We start from the raw sequence: 22617 nt of genomic DNA, 5'->3' as shown, positions 1-22617 counted from the left end.
CAAGGCAATCCAAATGGCCATATTAACTAAGCTAGGATTTAGTATCATAGGATTCAAGAAGCTTAGAACTAATGAACTCTCCATTCTGATTCAGACATCTTTTCTTCAAAGTCCTCAATCCTAAGAAAGTAAAGCAATGATAGACAATCTATAGAAAGCCACAATTCTCAATAGGCTGTGTGATTTTTGGTTGCAGATCAAGGCTCTTCAGATTTTCTATCATCTTATATGACAAGGTCTCTGAATCTTCAGATGAGAATGACCCTCTTCTGAGAACCTTTGTCCACCTCGTCCCTGGAAAATAACACTAGCAGAATAGACTGAGATCTTATATAGAGTTCTCCAGCACTTTGTAAATCCAAACAGAAGTACCAACACATCTTTTACTTTTCTAAAGAATACAGATCAAAGATAACACATTAAAACCCTGTGAGTGATAATAGCTAGATGGTACAAATAGCAAAAAAAGTTTGGGTTGCTGTTTTGAAATACTGCACTTTTATAGGGTCAATTTAAAGTGCAAAAGTGCTCTAATTATTTCCCATAATACAGGAGCACTTCTTAAAATGGCACTGTGACTCAACCTATCTGCTTAGGGTATTATCTCCTATTTGATTACATTATATGGACCAGATTAATGCCTTTCATTTTATTTCAACTGTTTTGATTCCATACAGCTAGATTGTACAAACACATCAGCAACACCGGTTAAGCTGGTGATAAATACTTAGGGAGGAGATCTTGAGAATAAATAAAAAAGGCTGCCAGATTCTCTGATTTCTGCATGGAGAAATCAGACAGCAAGCAACTGAGCTGGGGAAGAAACAAATTGATGTTTAGTTCCTCCCTTCCTTCTCCACCTACCTGAATGCTTGCTGCCTTTTTGAAGTCAGTTTTGTGTGTGCTATATGCACACACCATCATAAACCACTACTTAGAGAACCTTCCGTCTTGTGGGATTAAACGCTCCACACAGATCTAGCTTATTTCCAGGAAGCGAAGATGATGGCTGCCAAAATAGGCCTTCTCTTTGCCTCAAAGGAATCAACAGGAGCTTCTGAGTTGGCTAACCAGTAGGTGGCAGTCAGAGTCTTATCTTTGGCTACTGCATGCCTTAATTGCTGACAGAGATTTACATTAGCAGCAACCTGTAAATAAAGACTATTTGCCAGCAACAGATCAAGAATGCATTAGCACACTATATAATGGCTATGTAAAAGGTGTAAAAAAGTGCACGCAGCTCGCCTGCCATTTGTATCAGAGCAAAACCAAGTTCTAGATTACAAACACGTGTTAGAGCTGGGGGGAAAGCCATCCCTAGTTTTCAGCATGCCCTGTGATAGATGTCTGCTTCAAAGCATTGTTCCATTCTCAATATTCTTCTACAGTATGCATTTGTTTCCATTTCTTAGAAAGTAAATATGGTCCAATGATGACCGTGCACAGAAATCTAAGTTTCAGAAGAAAATCTCCTAACTAAAGAGGAAGTACTCTTTGCTCTTCCAGGCCATTAGAGATTTATCACCATACGAGAAAATTCCTTCTTTGCAATCTGTCAAACAGAAATTAAACATCACCTTATACACAATATATCACAGGATAATTCAAGGGGCCAATTTAGGAACATCTGGGAGCTAATTTTTAACTTCCAGAACTTTCAATGAGTCACACAATTCTAAAACGTTTACAACGAAATTAAAAAGGGAAAGACCACTACTCTATTTATGATTTCTTCTCCATGTAGTTAGACCAGGAGTCCTCAATCTTTTTAAACAGAGGGCCAGGTCACAATCCCTCAAACTGTTGGAGGGCCAGATTATAATTTGGGAAAAAAGAAGAAGAATGAATTCCTATGCACATTGCATATATCTTATTTGTAGTGCAAAAAACACTTCAAAACAATACAAGAATTAAAAAGAAGAACAATTTTAACAAATATAAACTTATGAGTATTTCAATGGGAAGTGTGGGCCTGCTTTTGGCTGATGAGATAGGATTGTTGTTGTTGTTGTTGTTGTGTGCTTTCAAGTCGTTTCAGACTTAGGTTGACCCTGAGCAAGGGCTGGGTAAATGACCTTGGAGGGCCGTAGCTGGCCCCTGGGCCTTAGTTTGAGGACCCCTGAGTTAGACGATGTGTGTGTCAAATCCATATACATCCTATGACAAGAAGGAACAGAAATGAAGAAACACGGGAACAGGAAGGCCTTTGCAATCCTTGTAGGGTTTGTTAATAATCTTTGTAGAGGAAAGGAGATTTTATCACCTCCCTGCAAGAAGAAAAGAATGCCAAGTTTAGCATTTCTCCCTATTTTCATCCAAGTAGAGGCAAGAATAATTCCATGCAAACATGCTCTGATTATTACAGCACATGAGATCTGAGGAAGTGAAGAGTTGCAAACCCTAGCTAATGCAGTTATTCACTATGAAGATTCATGGGCTCCAGAGCTGCGTTTCCACTGACTGTAGTTTGTCATACCATTGAATGACTACAGTGTGAACACAGCCACACTAAATTGTGTGTGCCCACATTGCTGCCATTTAATAACATGGGGTATGATTATCTGCATTTTTGTATCCATGCAGAGCCCCAGAACCACAGACATGGCAGACACACTATGCAGAGGGGATGTAGTGGCAAACAAAACTGAGTAAAATGAGAAATCTTAAGTCCAAGGATATCTATTGAAGTATTCATTTTGAATTTGCACCTGCTATGAAATGGAGAGAGAAGAAGACTAGAGGTTTAAGGAGGATTGCCCTGCAGGCGAAGCAATTTAAAAAAGTAAAGGACTGCAGTGGTCAAGCTCTAGCTGAATGTGAAATCTGTAATAACAATCAGCTGAAGAGAATATTGTAAATGTCAGGGAGTGTGAAAACTTGGCAAATACAGCTTCCAAGTAACTTTGCGGTGGGGGGGGGGGGAGGAGGGTTGACCTTTGATCCTTGAATGCCAAGGATAAAGAGTGTTTGCAGAAGGAGTACTGAGGATGATGAGAAGTTTGGCTGGCCTAGATCGCAAGGTTTACAGGTGGATTTCCAGAGTGGACTACTAAAGCAGGAGTTCTAATATGTGCCATGGAAACATATAGGTGAAGTCGTTCAACACTGTACAGGAAAAAGAAACATGACTTGCTGACAGGCTTAAAATCCAGGGCAAAGACAAAACATAGGCATTTAAGGCAAAATGAAGTCTGCATGCCTGGTGGTGTCAAAAGAAAATATGAAGAGCTGTGACTGTATTCAGTTGAGCCACTGCTGACATTCAGTACAGACAGAAAACATGTCTCCAAGTTGTTTGGCATTAGGGTCATGTTTAAAAGTGAATCATGAATCAGAAGTAATAAGCTGACTCAGAAACCCATTTCATTATTATTGTATGGTACATTTTGAAACTAAGGCTGATGAACTTCAATTTATCCTTCAACATTATTATTACGAAGTAAAGAATCTAGAAGGAGAGCTCAAAACTTTTAATAGTTAAGGATACAGACTAAAAACTAAATACTAAATTAACTCTTCCAAAGGAGTTTCAGTACTTATCATTTTAAGTGATATGCAAGACCAAGAACACTGATCTTACATATCACTTAAAGTAGGCTTCTTCAGGCCCTCCATATGGCTTGGACTTCAATTCTCAGAATTCCTGATCATTGAACAAGTTGGGAGTTGAAGGTACAAACACCTGGAGGCCTACAGGTTGGGGAGGCCGGACTTAAAGTCATAACTAATAAAACTCATTGGGAAGTTTTTAGGATCCTATGCCTATGATCTACCACAAGTGAAAATTATGCTGCATTTTGATTGCTAAACCTTGACAATGTTGTACTTGATGAGTAACGGATCAATTGTACTGTATATAGCACACACTGTGTCTGATGGGAATTAGAGTAGACAGCTGCATATTGTAGTTAGTGAGAAAATGGCACTGTTTTTCACTATTTCTAGACACCTGGGAGGAAAAGGAATGTTTGGCTTGAGAACATGAAAGCACTGTAATCCAAGGGTTCTCATGTGAAACTGGCACTCAGATAGATGATGTAATGTTTAGCTTAACCAAACAATTACAGAAAGACTGTTAAAGGAGTAACAGAGTCCGGTGGGCCAATAAAATTATAACACACAAAATGAATGCGAAACCTATACAGAGTGCACACTTACAGCAATTTTCAGTTGTGACAATAGTGTGTTGTACCTGTACTGTACTTTTCAATAAAGTTTTTCTGTTTCCAATTTAGATTTGTTTTTGAGACAGGTTAGATCTACAGCAGACAGAAGTGTTCACTTAGTAAGTAAGTTCTGATATGGATCCTTAACAATAGAAGTTTAAAGGTCTGCTTTAGGAACAATGGTACTGGTAGTTTATAGCAGTGCTGGCAATTGATAAAAGTAGAGGTACTTGATAAAAAAAGCTCTCTAAACAGTAATGCTAATTTTATGTTTACAAACCTTTAGTTATTATCAACCCATTTCTTGATCATGAATAAAGGTCAGCATTTGAAAAAGTTACATTTTGGAGTACAATACTCAAGAGTCATTTATCTTGGAGGATTTTAAGAGTTGCAATCTGGAAGTTAACTTTGATAAACGGTTAAACATAGACTAATATTTCACAAATCCCAAACATCCTACTGGTTGTAATCAGTCTGTTGGGTTTCATTCCTGACTGCACAAGCCTCCAGTACTCAATGAGTAGTTAGTCTAGATAGGATTAGAGTGAGGAATTCCTTCCCCAAATTTCCTATGCATGCTTATCCTAGAAGAGACTTTTTCTAACTCTTCTTCCTTGCCACTATCTCCTCCCCACTTTTGAAGATTTAGTAATGTGATCTCTGTGAGAGATGAGGTAACTTCCTCTTTAAAGATATTTTTATTGCCCTGGGTTTGGCCATGGGGTTATTCTCCATTTTGGCCTCTCTCTGTTCTTTTGTCTTCTTTGAGTGAGGACGCATCTTGCCTTTCTACAGGCAAGATGTATATGCATGGATACTATTTTGTTATTTTTATCCTTTTACCTTTCTTAGAAGACAGTAAGCTAGTTAGCTCCAAGACTTTTTATATCCAGAATGGATTTCTTTGACTTTAATAAACACATATTTTTGGGACCTAAAGTTGTGGCTCCTGCAATCCTGTGTCATTCTGTTGAATGGAAACTAATCCTGGCTCACTACACGCAAGTTTCTGCTGGCTATGAACTGTGCTTTTGGCACTCTGTTATATTTTTTGTGTAATCATCTCAAGTTTGGGTTATTTTAAGCCTAACAACTCTGATTCCCATCACAGTCAAACTATACTGAATTTTGATATTACGTCAACAAACATGCCTTATCATTCAAGTTCACATATATATCCTCTGTGTCAAACTTGTTTCACACAGCTGTGGTTTGAAGGCTTTTCTGAAATGACATTTTATAGCTAAAACGAACTGTTGTTACTTTAAAACAGAGGTGGGAATCAGGAGGCTCTCTAGTTGTTGGCTAATGGCAACTCTCAACAGTCCCCAGCCAATATATCCAACAGTGAGGAAAGTTGGGAATGGCAATCTAATAACGCATGGAGAGCCACTTGATTTCCACACCTGCTTTAACACTTCAAGCTAAATTCTAAGTTTTTCTGTTTAAACAGAATACGGCTTTGTTAACTACAGTTCCCAGTTATTACAACATTGGAAGCAATAGTTAAAAATAGAAGCTACTGAGTTTTCTTCTGGGGTGTGGAAGAAGAGGAGTTAAGTCCAAACAGCCCAGGACTGAGCATATGGCACTGAATCTTGGTTTTCCTGTTGATGTTTCAACATGATCGCCGTACAGTGCCATTTTAAATGAGAGCTGCTAACTCAGTAACAGTACCTATCTTTTAAGGTGTAATTTATTTCACATCCAGTTATTCAACTTATTTTCAATATTCGCAATAGTTTCAAGACTTCAAAGTGCAGCCAATGATTTAAATATGCTTGGCATTTATTGACAAAAACCTCCAGAGTGAAATGACCAAGGCTATTGTCAGTATAGACACATGGTGCCATTGCACGTTACTATGGTTGGCAAGGAACTATCTCAAAAGAGGGAAGAAGTACTATTTATTTATACCCCGCCTTTCTTCCTGAGGGGACAAGGCAGTTAACAAGCACACATTTAAAACAAAGCGAATACTATTTTTTTTTAAAAAAAAAACAATTAAATACTACTGTGTATGTTAGGTTAAAATAAAGTTAAAATATAATAAGTACAATTGAAAATGCGTTTTATAACACACACATACGCCACCAAATCCCACCCACAACTTCCCCAACAGCATGCCCCTTATCCTTCTCCAGATGCTTGCTGCCAGAGAAAGTTCTTGACCTGCCTGTGGCAGGCCAACAGGGATGGGAACATCCTGGTCTCTCTTGGGAGGGAGTTCCACAGACTGGGAGCAGCCACTGAAAAGATCCTCAGTGATACTCTATGAACAGCTGGGTCTAACTGTAAACCCATGTAAATGATTATTATAGTATGTGGTCTTATACATTATTCCATGAGAGGTAACCAATGAAAGATCAGCCATATAATTAGCAATCAGGCAAACAGAGAAGGTTCCCATAGGTTCTTGGCTCATTATCAGTGACTTATTATCTGATGTCAACGCTGTCAATAAAAAATAGATCAATAACAGTTGTGGGGAACTCTACTAGAGCCAATGTATTTATTCCACAGGAGTGTAAGCAAACCTCATGTGTGCAGCACATCATATATTAAAGAGAAGATAATCCAATGTTACTTACTGTTCTTCCATGGTAGTATATTTGGAAAGGATTTGGGAGCTCGCAGACATGATGCTAGGTGGTTCTTGTACCCCAGTGTTGTACTTGATACAGATCTGGAGAGCAGGGAAGGAAAGAAGTTGTGTACTTGTCACCTTTATTTCATGTAAGTACTTCCAGCAGAGAGAAGCTTAAGAATATTGACTTGCATCTAATTGGGAAATTATGATATTGTTACCCGACTTATGATTGTACAGTTGAATTTCACGATTCTACGTTGTTCATATTTTTGGGAAGGGAGACTTAGCTACACCACTGAGACCACTGTGCCTTATACACCATCGATGTTAACATTACACTCCAGTAAGTGGTGCTTCTCTAAGCACTACAAACTATAAGGAATAATCCTTACAGAGATCTCCTGTAAGTAGGCTGGTTATTCTCAAGGTATTGGTGGGAACTAAGCCTGAGAGGCTGTTGTTTGTCCAAGGTAACCCATCACACTCTCAACCTAAATCTTACAAAGAATAGTTCACATGCAGTCATTATACTGTTAACACCTTTCAAATACATTGATAGTAATAAAAAGACAAAGGACTGGAGTAAAGCTGGTCATCTAAGCATTATACTTTACACTAGTAAAGTGACTTCTGCTAATTATTCTTGAAATATGTTCAAAGCAGAGACTTCATTAAACAGAATACTGATAAGTCACTTACTGCTTGTCCACACATAATATGCTGGAAGCACTCCACTCAGAAACCTGAGATAGTGGTAATGACCAGACCATTTTCTATCTTTAAAATACAATTATACATCACAGGTGGCCAGATTATTTTCAAGTCTGTGCATCAACAGACTACAGATTCCCAGTTGTTAAAAGAAGTAATTTTTACTGGTTCATGATAGATTAAACTTACTACTAAATCATTTTTTCTTTGGACATGGAGTTGTCTGTTACAGTCCATCAAGACTTCACATTTTTCACCCCCATAGATGGGAAGAAGAATAATGTCCTAGATCACTGCACAACTAAGTTCTCAAATAAGAGTTAACACTATGTAACACGATTTTTTGTTCTTGTCTTATAAATGTCATTTCTTAATGGATTCTATCATAAAAACATGGAAAAGGTTTATTAAACTGCAAAACTTTGTGGGACATCCTGCAGCACATTTTGCTTTTTTTTTTTCAATGACTATCTCTCATAGAGTCTCAACCAATTTATTAGTTTCTGACAGCTACAAAAACAGTCTCTGGAGCATAACAACTACTTTCAAAGTAAGTACCGCACACTTAAATAGGAATAATAGTTTTAAACGAAGAACAGAAGAATTTTCAAATTTTTGAACCATTCCTATAAAGCTCACAGCTAGTTCAAGGAGCTTACTAAATCTGGCTGCATGTAGCACTTGCATTTATCCAAACTGCTCACCAGAAATTGCCAGAATTTTGTCCTTTGCAATGAAATCAGACACAGTTCCCTACTATTAGCCTAGAAGTGGAACTTCAGCAGGAGGAAATTTTTGCACATAAATCCACTGTGGAAAAGCAGTACGATTAGGAAATACTGATGAGTTTTATCTGTCAACTCAAAGAGTCACTCCACAAATATGTCATTTATGAAACAGCTATAGGAAAAACATAGCATTGTGCATTGAGTGATATCCAAATGTGACATTATCCCATAAAATATTGCTTTCATGAGTCTTATGTGATAAAGTTGCAAGATGGGAGGAAGGTAAAGGCTCATCATGCTCACTAGAGGGCAATAAAACACTTGTTATAATATAAGCAGGCATATGAATGGATGCTCCAGATCATTTTAATATTTAGTGAGCATCTTCATAGGGAAGGAATAAATAGGAATAGCTTTTTGAAAAATATGCATGCACCCTTGCTGCTCAATTATGCTAACAAAAGTGACTGTTTAGGAAGCCTGGCTGACCAAAGGGTTGTCTTACATACTGTCTGGTTGCTTCACATTTGCTGTGTTTTTGTGCAGGGACCTTCCTCACCCTTCAGCCTCACGCTGGACTACCATGCAGTCAAAACTGGACCTACAGTAGAGTCTCGCTTATCCAACGTACTGTAGTATCCAACGCAGTCTGCCTCCCACCCAGATCCACAGCTGTTTCAATACATTGCGATGTTTTGGTGCTAAATTCGTAGATACAGTAATTACTAAATAATGTTACCATGTGTTGAACTGCTTTTTCTGTTGAATTGTTGTAAAACATGACTTTTTGGTGCTTAATTTGTAAAATCGTAACGTCAAAAGTGGTGTCAAACCGCATTCATTCTGCAACGTAGATGCAACTGAAGATGCTGAACAGAACAGTGCTCAGCCACCAGCCTTACACAGGATGGGATGAATGTCTCCATCTCTACAGTCTAGAACTTTACTGGAAGTAAAATATGTCTCACTTTCACAACATAGAGAGGAGCATTCAGGAATGCAATATGTACAAACACAACATTTAATTACAGGCCTCAGTTACTGATTCCACTGTAATAATCACCTGCTAATAATCTGAGCAGAGGTATAAATTATACTGCAGTATCCAGCGAAGATAGTTGACTTAACCTAGTTTGCTACTAGGCAAATTAGTAGGAAAGGCTGCTACTGCTCTAGTAGTGAAAGGTGTCACATTTTATTTTATGCAGCCCTGACATCCTGGCCTATATGGAAGGATATAAATATAAATATTTTAATAAAGCAAGACTGAAAGAATCATGACCTACAAATATGTAAGGCTTTGAGCACCGATACTCTGTTCCCTAAGGAACTAGGTAAAGTGAAGACTTCTTGTAAGATCCTTTCTGCCATTTGCAGCATCAATTAATGTATAGCAATGTTATTTGGTGCAACCCTCTTTAAACAAATCATGCATTCAAAGCTCCCTGATAGTTTCACCTTTGGGTCACTGTAATTCAGAGAGGAAGGCAGACAAGAGAAAACTGGAGTTAAGATCAAATGATCAATTCCCTAATTTCAGAGGGGGATTAACAGACCAAATAACTGAAGTGGCTGCAAGCCTTATGAAATGTGAAGTGAAATGCTTAGGTTTTGGCAACTGCACTAATTCATATTGGAAAGTCACACAGGCTTCAATCAACTATTGAAGTTGACGGCAGTGGCCTTTCCCCCAATAAGTAGGGAGCAAAAGAAGCAAAGAGATTAAGAACCCTTCTTCAGGAATATTTAAAAATGCCTACAATACACCCAGCTCAGCTCATGATCTCTTGGGAGAGGTCTGGGAGGAACAACAACAAAAATGGGAGAGATAAGTCACTGTGAATGGTGAAGGACAAGAGTTTATCTTTTGTCTAAAGATAGGCTCATATAGACAACAGTGAGAAATGCTGGGAGATTTAGTCTCAGAACATCTACAGGGCTCTACAATTCCACTCAACAATTGAGATTCCTTGGACAACATCCAAGATATTTGAGTAACAACTACCACTGGAGCAAGAAGCATAGAACTTATAGAATAAAAGAAGCAGAATCACAAAAGTAGAGCAAAATCAGGATCAGGAAAACCACAGCTTACTGAAACGGTAAGAGAATGATGGGCAACATTTTCCCCTTCTTCCTCTTGATTGATGCCCCTTTTCCACTAGGATCTGAACCTCTGCAAATATTCTATTAAGTCTGAAGTCACCAAAATATGGGAGGATGCTGACTTTATCAAAACACGTGTCAAAACACGTGTCAATCAGTTGCTATTTTCAATTTGTGCCCTCTCTTGCCTTTTTGAAAACTATGAAGGGTTATTTTGTCATAATATCTCTCTTTTGAGAACCAACAGAGCGTAGTAGTTTTGAGTACAGAATAATGACGCTGGAAAACAAGGGTTGAAATCTCCACACAGAAATGAAACTCATTGGGTGATATTGAGCAAATCTCTCTCAGTCTCAGAGAAAGGCAATGGAAAAGCCCTTCAGATGAAATTTTGCTACAGAAATGCAATGCCTCGAAGGCACACAATAACTAGGATAAGATCCAGAAAGAATGTGACAGTATTTGTCCCAAACATATACTAGAAGGTGCTCATGGCTTGACATTCTTCTGGCAGATTTAAGGATCGCCACAGCTCAACTACCATTTAAACTGATGTGTGGAATATACCTTGCTTCTTGGAAATAATGTTAAAGCCTGATTCTTAAAATAACTGAGAAATTTCAAGGCCCAAAGGCCATGCAGAATAGCACAGATTGAAGCCAGCCTTTGGCAGGAAGTTCCACAGATGTGGTACTGCTAAAAACAGTGTTATATATTAGCCTCCTGGTGGCGTAGCAGGTTAACCCACTGAGCTGCTGAACTTGCTGACCGAAAGGTTGGCGGTCCAAATCTGGGGAGCAGCATGAGCTCCCGCTGTTAGGCCCAACTTTTGCCAACCTAGCAGTTCGAAAACATGCAAATCTGAGTAGATCAACAGGTACCACTTTGGTTGGATGCTGATTATCTTCGACTTAGGCAGTGAGTGGCAATGCAACCTACCTGTTTACAGAACGGCTGGTGCCCCAAATGAAGGCAGAGCCTGGTGAGTCTTCCAGATCTGCCAAGATAAACAGATCATTAAAATTCTTGCTGAAGAACAAACAAGAGCCACCTAATGTAAAATTGCATTTTGTTTAGAACATAATAATCTAGATTCAGCTGCTATACAGAACACTGTAAATTTGGGAATGTGCTAATTTATATTCTTGAACTACAAAATGCTTCTGCTTCTACAAAGCATGAGATGTTAGTGAGGCATAAATTGTATGATAGATAATAGAGTTTCAAGAAGAAAAAATATTTGTTCACACAATTATTCTATTGAAGCACATGCTGCATACATCTCCCCTCACCTTTGTCCCAGTCTTCTTCACATGGAGGAGATTGCCATGAACGTATGACATTAAATTCTCTTCTATAGTTAGTCTGCTCATGTGCTGCAATGAAACAGATTTGTTGTCAGTAAGAGCATTTTCAAGAATGTCTGGCTAAGCAACAAACCTTCATTTTCTAGAATGACTCGTGACTTTTTGCTTACAGATAAAAAATAGAATTGATTTCAAAACATATTGTGCTGCCTAGGTATTGTTTTTTTTTCTTTCAATAAGCTGGCAAGGTCAGCATTTTACATTTATCTGGAACAGCTGTAGCTGAATATTTCCTCAGCTAGTTTAGAGGATTCTAAGGGAACCTTCTGGGAGTAAAATGGTCATCATATCTACCACTAACTCCCTTGTACAAGAATTCTGACCCTCTAAAATCCTAATTCTTAAATTCATAAATGCTCTACTTTGGGATTATATAACCAAGGTAATAATGAAAATAATTTTAGATTTAAAATGCCTATTTGAATTAGCCATGAGTCCCAGCTGCAAGTTACTGTTCAAATGCCACTACTCTGGACTAAAGGCAACTGTTCATTCCAACAAGCGTAGTGACTCCTAGCTTTGCCCTATGTTTGAGAGTAGGAATTGGCTCTTTTCTAAAAACTATCCAGATTGTATTTAATCTCTCATATTCTTGCCTAATGCAGCACAAGAGATCTGAAGCACTTACTGAATGCATGGCTTAAAAGAAAATATTCTAAAACAGTAATATGATAAAGTACAGTTGGTCCACCACACATGTGGATTTCACTTTTGTGGTTTTGACTATTCATAGATTAGTATGTTCTCTATAGGAATCTCAGGTTTTCCAGCACAACTGCCGAACATCTGCTGAAAACGGACCCCAGAGCCATGCTGAAGAACTCTAGAGATTCCTTACCTGGGCATTTATAGGTCCTGCAGTGCAATTATAAACTGAACTTCCTGAGGTTGAAAAGGGACATATTTTGATATGCAGTTTTCCCACATTCACTGAGGTCTTGTGCCCCTAACTCCAGAGAATGAGGAAGGCTGATTCTAACATGACAGAATAAGAAGCAGGCAATACAATGCTCTCTCCTTGAAAATACTTCTCCAACTGAAGCTCCACATCAGCAGTCACCTTTAGGTATGGAACTAATGTTCAATTTCCTCAACTGGAATTTGAGTGTGAAAAGCACAGTAAGCTATGAACCCAAGTTCATTTACTTCACAAAAGGACATTTTGTTCCAGTTGGCTTGCTTCATACTAGAGTTGAATAGGAGATATGAGTGACCTGAGATCTTTATTATGGATGTCCTTCCTTGCTGGTAGGAATCCCAAGAACTTGTCATATTCATGTATAATTTATGGTACAATATTTTACAATAGAAACCACTGATTTGTACAACCAGTTGCTCAAAGAGCATAAAAGCTCACATGGGGGTGCAATGGGAAGCGCTCCACCTATGCAATTCCAAATCATGATCAAAGGAAAAGAAGAGTGTTTTTCACATACATAATAAACTCTGAAAGGACATTTAGAAGACAAAAAGAGAAAATCATTTGACAACCCTTTTGAAATGTTAATAGCAGAGATAAGCCGGCATTGCAGGTGCCAAAAGGCAATTCACACAAATGGATTTCTTACCGATGTCCTGCTCAATGCTTCTTTTGTCATCACAGTGTGATATGTGTTGGCTGATCTCTTCTCTGGGAACATGATGACGGGCATTAAATGGGCACGTGACCAGCTTTTGCACAACATCAGGATGGTTCTAGGGAGGCAGACACACATAGTACAGCATTAGCATAGGCACAGCTTCGTGGCTGATAGGCTAATTTGGGACTTGGGGCACTGTTTTGCAGTGGTTCCAGTTTTTTTGCTGTTGTTGAAGATGGTGCTGAGCAACTATTGCTCAGCCTTATTTTGGGTTCCACAGGTGTCAATATTGTTCGCCTATGCCCTTGAATATCTTTAAGCTGCTGGGAGAGGTCATCTGTTGCTTTGAGACTCTCTCCTTCTCTCTCAGCAGCCCTTTAGAAATAATGGATTTAGGTTCAAATCAGACAAAATGGAGGTGCTGCTGGCCAATAGGAAAGCCAACTTTGGACCCAGTTCTGCTTCTGGAAATCTAGCTACTGTGTGGCCAGAAGCATTTTTGCTCAATTTTTTTTGCTGGTGCACCAGCTGAACCCTTTCTTGGGAGAAGCACATCTGATAACAGTGGTTTATGCCTTAGTTTTCCCTTGATTAGATAACTCTAAGTGCTTTAAATAGGTCTGCCCTTGAAAATTGCTCAGAAGCTGCAGCTAGTGCAAAATACAGCAGCCAGATTGATGTCAGGTGTGCGTTTGAGAAACCATATCAAACTGGTCCTGTAAGGTCCTTGCTGGGTTTCAATTTGCTGTAGCAGCACATCGACTGTGGAAATCCCTAACCAAGAAAGTTAGGCTGCCCTGTCCCTTTTAAGCTTCCAGCAGGCAGCCAAAACAGTATGTTCTACACAACATTCAATTTCTGAAACTGAATTGATTTTGACTGTTTTTAAGGAGTTTTTAAAGAGAATTCTGTTTATTTGATTTTTCTAATGTCTGGATTGTTTTTGTTTTTTCCACCACTTCAAGAGCCCTTGGGGGGATTGGAGGAAATACAGAAATACTTTATAAACAAACAAGCTACTCCTTAGTAAACAGAATACAAGCCTTTTCCCAACTGCTTTATTTTAATCTGTGCAATGCAAATATCCCAAATTATGTACATGTATTTTAACACAGTCCTTATCTTAACCGTGACAATTAACCCCAAAACAAGCATACAAAACACAAAACAAGCTTTTTGAAACTAAGCATGAAAATCAGCTAGTAAACCAAGATTTTTTTCTCTCTAGCAGCATGAAGTACCTGGGTAAATTCTGCAAAATTAAACACATGGCAAAGATGAGGTGCCTTATGCATGAGCAGAAGTGAATCAATTTAAAACACTCTGCAAAATAATACACTATATGCCCCATGTTATGCAGAAAGCTCATGGATTATACTACACACTAGGGGTGGGAAATATCTAATGTGGGGGTCATATACTGCCCCAAAATAATTTGGCCTAGCCCCAGATACATTGCGAGTACTGACTCAGATCTGTTGCTGTTAACAATCTTTGCAGAAATTGAATCTCAGATGAAAATTAATACAATTACAGAAAAGACCTCAGGAATCATTGATCCAAATGTTGGGCATTTTCCAACTCCAAGTTGCAGGATTAGAAAAGCAATTAAAGCAAAATAATTTGCACCCAAGACCATGCGGTCATGACTGCTATGGGAAGGGAGACTCTTGGATGGCCTCCCAGGGTAGGGGTAAATTGCCTGGTATGTGTGCCTGCAGAGGCTAGTCTCAAGGGGAGAGTAGGACCAGAGGTTTTACAAGTCCTGACTACCCTCCTTTGGCCCTCTTTCTGCTCTTTTTGAGGCTGGATTGGCAGGAGCTCTGCATTGCTCCATAGGATCCCTGACCATGATCTGTGTGGATCCTATTTCACTGGTTTCTTGGGGTTGCATGGTTGGCACAGGGTTGAGGTGGACTGTTCACCTCAAGAGGTAGGAAGCAAGTTCCTATTTTTGAACTACGCCTATCCCTCCTTGCTCCCTTTCTTTCCCTGTTCCAGTGGAAAGTAGGTTTCTAATTACTATGCCTTTGTCTCTGAGGTATTTACACTAGAATTTGGGCTGTTTCCGCTCATGGCCATTTTGGCATAAATCCCTCAGTAGGGCATAATGAAGAGATGGGGGACATCTGGTCAGTGGGCTGCATAAGTCCTGCAAAATCATTTGGTCTGATCCAGCACAGGAGAGGATGCCTACCCCAGTCCACCCACTTAACCTGGCTCCTGTTGCCCCTCCAAACTGCCATGCTGGTTCTTCTATGGGTCGAGTGCCACTTACTACCTTAAGAGTGGTGAATATGATAAACATGCTAAAACATATATTCAAATGTTATTGTGTATATGGGTAAGACATATATCCTTCTTCAGAGGGCCCAAATAAAATTGGTGTTTGGAATTAAAAAATGTGTATGGCTCTCTACCATTCTATATTTGTTTTCTATTTGTAGAAATCTATGAAATAATGGACAACAAAATAAAGCGTGCAGCAAGGCAGACTGTCATCCTGATCCATGTTCAAAAAGAAGGGGAAGGTGCATTTTGCACAAAGTCACATTTCACAATATGAGCACATATTAACTCACTCCGACACAAACTAAACAGGCAACTAGATGCACAATCCTATTCAACAAACATAAGCATTTACACAGAACATTTTAATACCTTACCTTACGGCATTTCACAAGGTGGTAGGGATATCTACATGCCCTAATCTGATGATTTTTGTCATATGGGCATTGCAATAGATTATCAGGATCCAAGGCATCAACTAGAAAATAATACACACAGGGTGACAACATGTTTTAAAGTCTACTTGGTTGTTATCTTACCACAGTTAAGATGTGAAAACATGTAAACACTGGGAGTTAAGGGAACAAAAAAGAAAAACTAGTATTCTTTAGGATTCCCATCCACAAAATTACTTTTATCTTTGGTGGCTAATTAAATCCACTCAAAAGATTTAGATGACCAAGGCACTAAATAAAGAAATTGAAGTTAGCAGTGCAAGACAATGTTGCAGATGTTAATAAGCACATTTATGAAGTAAACAGAATGTTGGAGTGAAACTAAATCCTCAAAATTACTGTAGATAGTCCAATTAAAGGAGTTGTGCATGGAAATTGAAAAACAATCATGAATTTTCTTCAATTAACTTATAGAATACGTAGCCTTTCCACTAAGTGGTGAAGTTACTGTGTGACTATCTGTTATAGGGCACTAAAAGAGCTTGGGGTGGAAAACATCAGGGGAAGAAGACTAGGTGCTGAACTGAAGTTCTTCTCTATCTAGCAGGCGTCAATGAATTTTAGCAACCACATTTTTATAAATTAAAAAGGGGAAAGGGTGGTGTTTTTAAGTTAAATTGCACTTTCTACAATTGACTGCAGAATTTTGCTTTCAAGTAAGCTCCGTATTCCCCAAATATTTGTTTTACAGAAAAGTCAAGTTTTATGATAACTGCCACTAAAATTTAGAAGCAATTGGACAATGGGAGTGGCAAGAGAAGACAAAGGGGAACAGGGGCATGCAGACAGCCCATATGTTCTTCACTCCTAGTGAAGTCTCTGCAGAATTCCCTAGGTTTCTAATGCAAATTCCATTTGTGGTCAATATTGATAAGAAAGAAACATTAAGAAAAGCCATGACAAAACCTAAGAATGCTACTAGCATACTTTATCTAGCAGAGGCCCTATATTTCGTTCCTTCCTGTTTGGATAAGTGCCCCCATAAATATGATATATTTACAATATCTATATGTCATGACATCTCCTCTATGAGACAAATAATTAAACATTTAGAAAGAATATACAGCATGTTCTCAGCAGTTCTACTGTTGGAATGCAATATACTGAAGTTTAAACACAAGTTTAATGCAATATAACCTACTTGTTTTCAATACTGAGTATTGCCTGTCAGACTAGGGGCAGATTTTACCTGATATAATTTTAAACATATGGCATTTACTCAAAGGTATTGTGTATCCCTTTAGATAGCTTAAGAAGTCAATATAGGTTTTCTTAGACCAAGTGTACTTCATCAGATGCAGATACTTTGGATTTTTCCTCAGAAGTTGACAGGATGCATCTACACTGTAGAATTAATTCTGTTTTGATACATTAACTGCCCTGGCTCAATGCTATGGTATCCTGGGACTTGTAGTTTAGTGAGACACAGTACTCTTTGGTAGAGAAGGCTAACAACCTTGTAAAACTATAGATCCCATGAGATTCCATAGATTCCAATTCCAGAGAAACAGAGCTATGTCTTTGAATCCAAACACAACTTGAGAGCACTGTGGGTTCAATTTCACCCACAATTCCCTTCCATAGAGACAAGCTTTCCTCCTGAAGTTCAGGTTTGACCTGAGTATGGAAATTTCCCCCAAGATATGTTGAATGTCTTATTATGACAGAATACAGACAAAAAGATATAAAGAACTCTCATCCAAATGCATCTATTTTCCATTCACTTTATACACTTCCAGCTTACAGAGATCTCCATCAACAGCCTAATCAAGGAGGCACCGCTGATTCTTTTTAAAAATTTGTTGTTGTTCATTCGTTCAGTCGTCTCCGACTCTTCGTGACCTCATGGACCAGCCCACGCCAGAGCTCCCTGTCGGCCGTTACCACCCCCAGCTCCCTTTTTAAAAATACTTTTTATTAATAACACAGAATTATTTTATACTGTGTATTAAAAAGGGGGGGGGGGAAGAAAAGAAGAAGAAAAAGAGGAAAAAAAGGGGGAAAAAAATAAAAAAAACACAAAGAAAAAAAGAATCTTGGGAGGGCTGCAGTTTGCGGGTACCTACCATAGTCGCTCACCTCTGTTTTAAGACAAAACACCCATTAGATTTAGCCAGCAACAGTCCAGTAAACACCTGGAGAGCCATACTCCATCCATCCCTGATTTAGTTATATCCTAATCTTCTATTGAGAACAGGACAATGTATTCAGGAGAGCCCCCTACCACCTTCAGATGTGCTTTTCTTCAATAGAAGAAATGATGCCTGTATCAAGTGCCTCTAGACGACAAAATCCATACCTCTTGAAAGAGCTCAAAGAGTGTCTGTTTTTATTTTGCAAAAATCCTAGTATGCCTTTAGCTTATGTAAATATTCTTCAGGGACAATATGTAATCTAACTTCAGGCATTTCTGCAGATGAAAATTTAATTCTATTTGCTGGACTTGTTTCTTTTAGGCCCAGCAAATGGAATGAGATTTTCAGCTCCCGAAATTTCTGAAGTGAGATATCACCCCTGAAGGAAGACACTGAAATATTTACATAGGCCGAGACACATTAAAAACAGCATCTGGAGATGTATCTCCTTTTCTTCCTATAGATTCCACTGAATGCTTTGGAGTATTTACCTTTCTACCTTAAAACTAGCCCCTTTTTTGTTTTTGGACGAAGACAACATTGTTAGTCCATGGTACTTATAGCCACTTCCTTCCTCTGAGCACTTTTACCAATGTTAATTTAAGTATGAACTAGATGGCACCCTATTCTCAAACTTTTACTGTTGCAATAGCTTAACATTTAATTACAACTCTTCATTTTCCTTTCTACACACCTGCAACCCACTTCTCCCCAGTCCCATGCCTTGCAATTGATGCTTTCATTTAAGTGGCTGCTGTTGTGAAGGAAAATAGGCACCTTAATATATTTCATTTACTTTACTTTGACTCAGATTAGCATTCATTTATCCTGTAAACACAAGAGCCATTTGTCTCTATTTTTATCAGGTTTCTTTGGATTGACAAGAAAAAGAGCAACTAAAAACTGCTGAAGTACCATAGCTGTCATCTGTCTTCATAGTTTGGATGAAATTTTGCTGAAAGTTATGGAGACCATGCATCTGGGACTGATGTGCCTTTTCAAAGTATCTGCCCTAAAGTGTAGAAAAAAGATAATTATCATTATTCCAGTTAATAAGAAAGTAGTCCCACAGCTAAAACACGAAAAATGTTAAGTACATAAAGAAAAGCTGCTGATATTTCATTTCCCCTCAGATTCCAAGAAGTGAAAAAGATGTACTGGGTTTCTTGGCTATCACAAGAAAAACAAATGTGTTTTGTTCAGTCTCACACAAAATCAACACAATTCCCACCACAATAAAAATGTTATACTGCCCCCTCTTTACTACTTTTATATTAGTTTGGTTAGCACTGTTTTAAAAAACCAAAACAAAAAAACCTAAAACTATGAGCTGATTACTATGACTACATCATACACACACACACAATACATATATTATGAATATATTGTATCATCCCTATATCAGGAGAAAGGAGGGCCAAAAATACAGAAAATAAATCAATATTTGGCTTATCCTAGTATGAAAGTTTCAAAATATATTAATGGCTGGACTAGTCAGAGTGTTGCAAATACTGACTGTGACACTGAAGGCCACAATTCAAAGCCCTCTTTAGCCATGGAAACCCACTGGGTTATTTTATTTATCGTGTCATCAGCAACCATACCATTGTATTACATTTCTAACAGAACAAAACAAACACAGAGATTAAAAAAAAAGGTGATCTTTTTTAATAATAAAATATTTAATAATAATAAAATAAGATCACTGGGTGATCTTAGGCAAGTCAGACTCTCTCGGCCTCAGAGAAAGGCAAAGAAAATCCCATTATCCCCTCACCTTAAAGTTGATGGCACACAACAACAAATTCACAGCTTTCAAAATATATGAACAGTGGCTAGACTTCAATCATCCATTGGATGTTAATTTGCTATCCTGATTTATCCACTATGAAGCACTCTTAAATTCATTTTAAGATATCTCAATGGACTTAAAAGAGTGTAACAAATAGGTCAGGAGGGAAGACTGTTCTCTAGGTAAACATTTCTCAGCAGCATGGGAGGGCTTGAACCTGGGATCGTGCCTTGCCCTCTCTAAAGCACCAAGACTGACTCGAATACAGTAATATTAATATCTATATAAATAAACATGTAAAGTTTGTTTGTGGGATTAACATAACTCAAAAACTACTGGATGAATTGACATGAAATTTGGACACTACACCCCTAACAGACCAACAAGTGACTATCACTCATTACCCCCCCCCCAAAAGAAAACAGCAGAAAGAACTTTAAAATCCAAAAAAGTTCAATGACAATCCAATGCATGCTTGAAAACAACAGCTCCCAGATCCCCTAGATCTCCCAGGCACTTTAGGGGAGGAGGATGCTTCAAATGCTGCAAGCTTGCTTCTCCTTGGATTTCTTTGAGAGCAACCCAATTTGTGCATATTTCCTATTTCCTATTCCTGGACTGCAGCTCCCAGCAATCCTCCAGATAAATAAGATACGGTAGATAGATTAGACAGAGATATATAGTAGGTAGGTAGATTGACCAGGAGGACTGCTGGGAGTTGCAGTCCAAGAATAGGTAGAGAAGGAAGAAAGGAGAGAAAGTAAAAAGGAAAAAAAAGGGAGGGGAAGGAAGGAAAAAGGCAGGGAAGGAAGGAAAGAGGGAGGAATTGAAGGAGAGAAAGAAAGGAGAGAAAGAGGGAGGGAAAGTTGGGTACAGCAATGCGTGGCGGGTACAGTTAGTTAACAATACAAAACTTTAGAATGGTTGCATGTATCCATGGCTTCACCCACAGCTTATTACACATATGATTGATACCAAAGCAGAGATGTGTAAGACAGAAAAATATAAGAGCTCCTAATTTGAATTCCAAGCAGCTTGTTTGCCATAGACCGGTAGACATGTTCCCATGAAAAGCTCTACTGGACCAATGAGGGTCAAATTTCTTTCTTTCTTTTCTTTTCTTTCTGCAGTATCAGAACCAAGTTTCCCAAATTCAACCTTAGTTCTTGTAGACACTACTACTCTTAAGGAAACAAAAATTTACACTTCAAATATACCACTATACCTGAACCGGATCTAAATAAATAAAAACCATTGAAGATTGAGAAAACACTTCTGCACAATTTTTCAAGTCCACAAATAAGAAGTGAAGGTGTATAAACTACATTCCTCTTCAGAAATAATGCACAGGAAAACTAAAAAGGGAATAAATAAAGAATGAAGTCGCCCAGATCATGCTCAGCCCTGCATACTATTATTGATTAAACCAGGGGTCCTCAAACTAAGGCCCGGGGGCAGGATACGGCCCTCCAATGTCATTTACCCGGCCCTCGCTCAGGGTCAACCTAAGTCTGAAACTACTTGAAAGCACACAACAACAACAACAACAACAACAACAACAATCTTATCTCATCAGCCAAAAGCCCACACTTCCCATTGAAATACTAATAAGTTTATATTTGTTAAAATTGTTCTTCATTTTAATTATTGTATTTTTAAGTGGTTTCTTTTTTTTCCCCCCACCATAACTAATATATGTGCAGTGTGCATAGGAATTCATTCATTTTTTTCAAATTACAGTCCAGCCCTCCAACAGTTTGAAGGACTGTAACCTGGCCCTCTGCTTAAAAGGTTTGAGGACCCCTGGATTAAACCATAATATAACTATTTAAAAAAATATACAGTGTACCTTATTGCGGTTCATATTTAGGTTCTTTTTAGTTCACTATTTGTTTCTTCTGATTAAAATACTTTCCTGTTTCAAGGTAAAATCAGGTTCGTCTAGGAACAAAAATGAGAAAAAACGGTATAGAAACAAAAGTAACCAAATGAATTGTTAGGCATAAACAATTTATTTATCTACTGCTAACTATATGATATTTCGTACTTCATAATCTTATAGTGACATATGAGATCTTTAAGATATGGGGAGAATTTGCAACTTCAGTTAACCACTAGTTACGTGCATGAATATTCTTACATCCTGGACCTTAAGAGTACTGTAGTGTCTTGGAGAGGAACTGAGGGAAAAAAGGTGTTTTGGGATAAGCATTTGTAGCATCTGATGGTGGAATGGAATCCACAGAAGCTACACAAGAAATGTCTTTTTCTCATTCTTAAAGATGCTACAGGATTCCTTTATTTTTTTTCCTACTGAACCAGATCAGTCATATCTATGTCTTTGAATACTATTCCTCTGCCTAGTTTATTTCCGCTTCCTTCAACATTTGTATACTTGAAATATAAAGTAAGACACATCTGAATTTTTAAAGAATAACCAGTTCTGCCCTTTCTGGCACACAAATTGGAAAGAGCAAGAAAGGAATATCTGATTTTTTAGGATTGGATTCCATCCAAACAAATGTGGGTTATAATATTCCAAGGAGGTACATAATAAATTGCATATATTCTTCAGAAGGTTTGTACAAATATGCAGATGAAAATACCTGTTGTGTAGATTTTAAATTGTATTTTGTCCTTAGAGGTAGTATAAGTGATGTAATGGACAATTACTGATCTTACAAATTGTGTAATA

At 38.2% G+C, this 22617-nt stretch overlaps 1 protein-coding gene across 1 annotated transcript in view; it reads right to left on the bottom strand.

Moving 5' to 3' along the window:
- Nucleotides 1-22617, bottom strand: part of LOC132768153 (gametocyte-specific factor 1-like) — a 28916-nt gene that overhangs the window by 4303 nt on the left and 1996 nt on the right. Inside the window, exons 2-8 of the mRNA XM_060763804.2 lie at nucleotides 21772-21863; nucleotides 19046-19142; nucleotides 15918-16018; nucleotides 13240-13366; nucleotides 11597-11680; nucleotides 11244-11301; nucleotides 6761-6855 (exon numbers count right to left, since the gene is read on the bottom strand). Coding sequence (XP_060619787.2) covers nucleotides 6761-6855; nucleotides 11244-11301; nucleotides 11597-11680; nucleotides 13240-13366; nucleotides 15918-16018; nucleotides 19046-19142; nucleotides 21772-21786 — 577 coding nt within the window. The 5' untranslated portion in view covers nucleotides 21787-21863. The remainder of the gene's footprint in view (nucleotides 1-6760; nucleotides 6856-11243; nucleotides 11302-11596; nucleotides 11681-13239; nucleotides 13367-15917; nucleotides 16019-19045; nucleotides 19143-21771; nucleotides 21864-22617) is intronic.

This window comes from Anolis sagrei, chromosome 2 (genome assembly GCF_037176765.1).
Source record: "Anolis sagrei isolate rAnoSag1 chromosome 2, rAnoSag1.mat, whole genome shotgun sequence".
Lineage (NCBI taxonomy): Eukaryota > Metazoa > Chordata > Lepidosauria > Squamata > Dactyloidae > Anolis > Anolis sagrei.
This window is presented reverse-complemented; position numbering and strand designations above follow the sequence as displayed.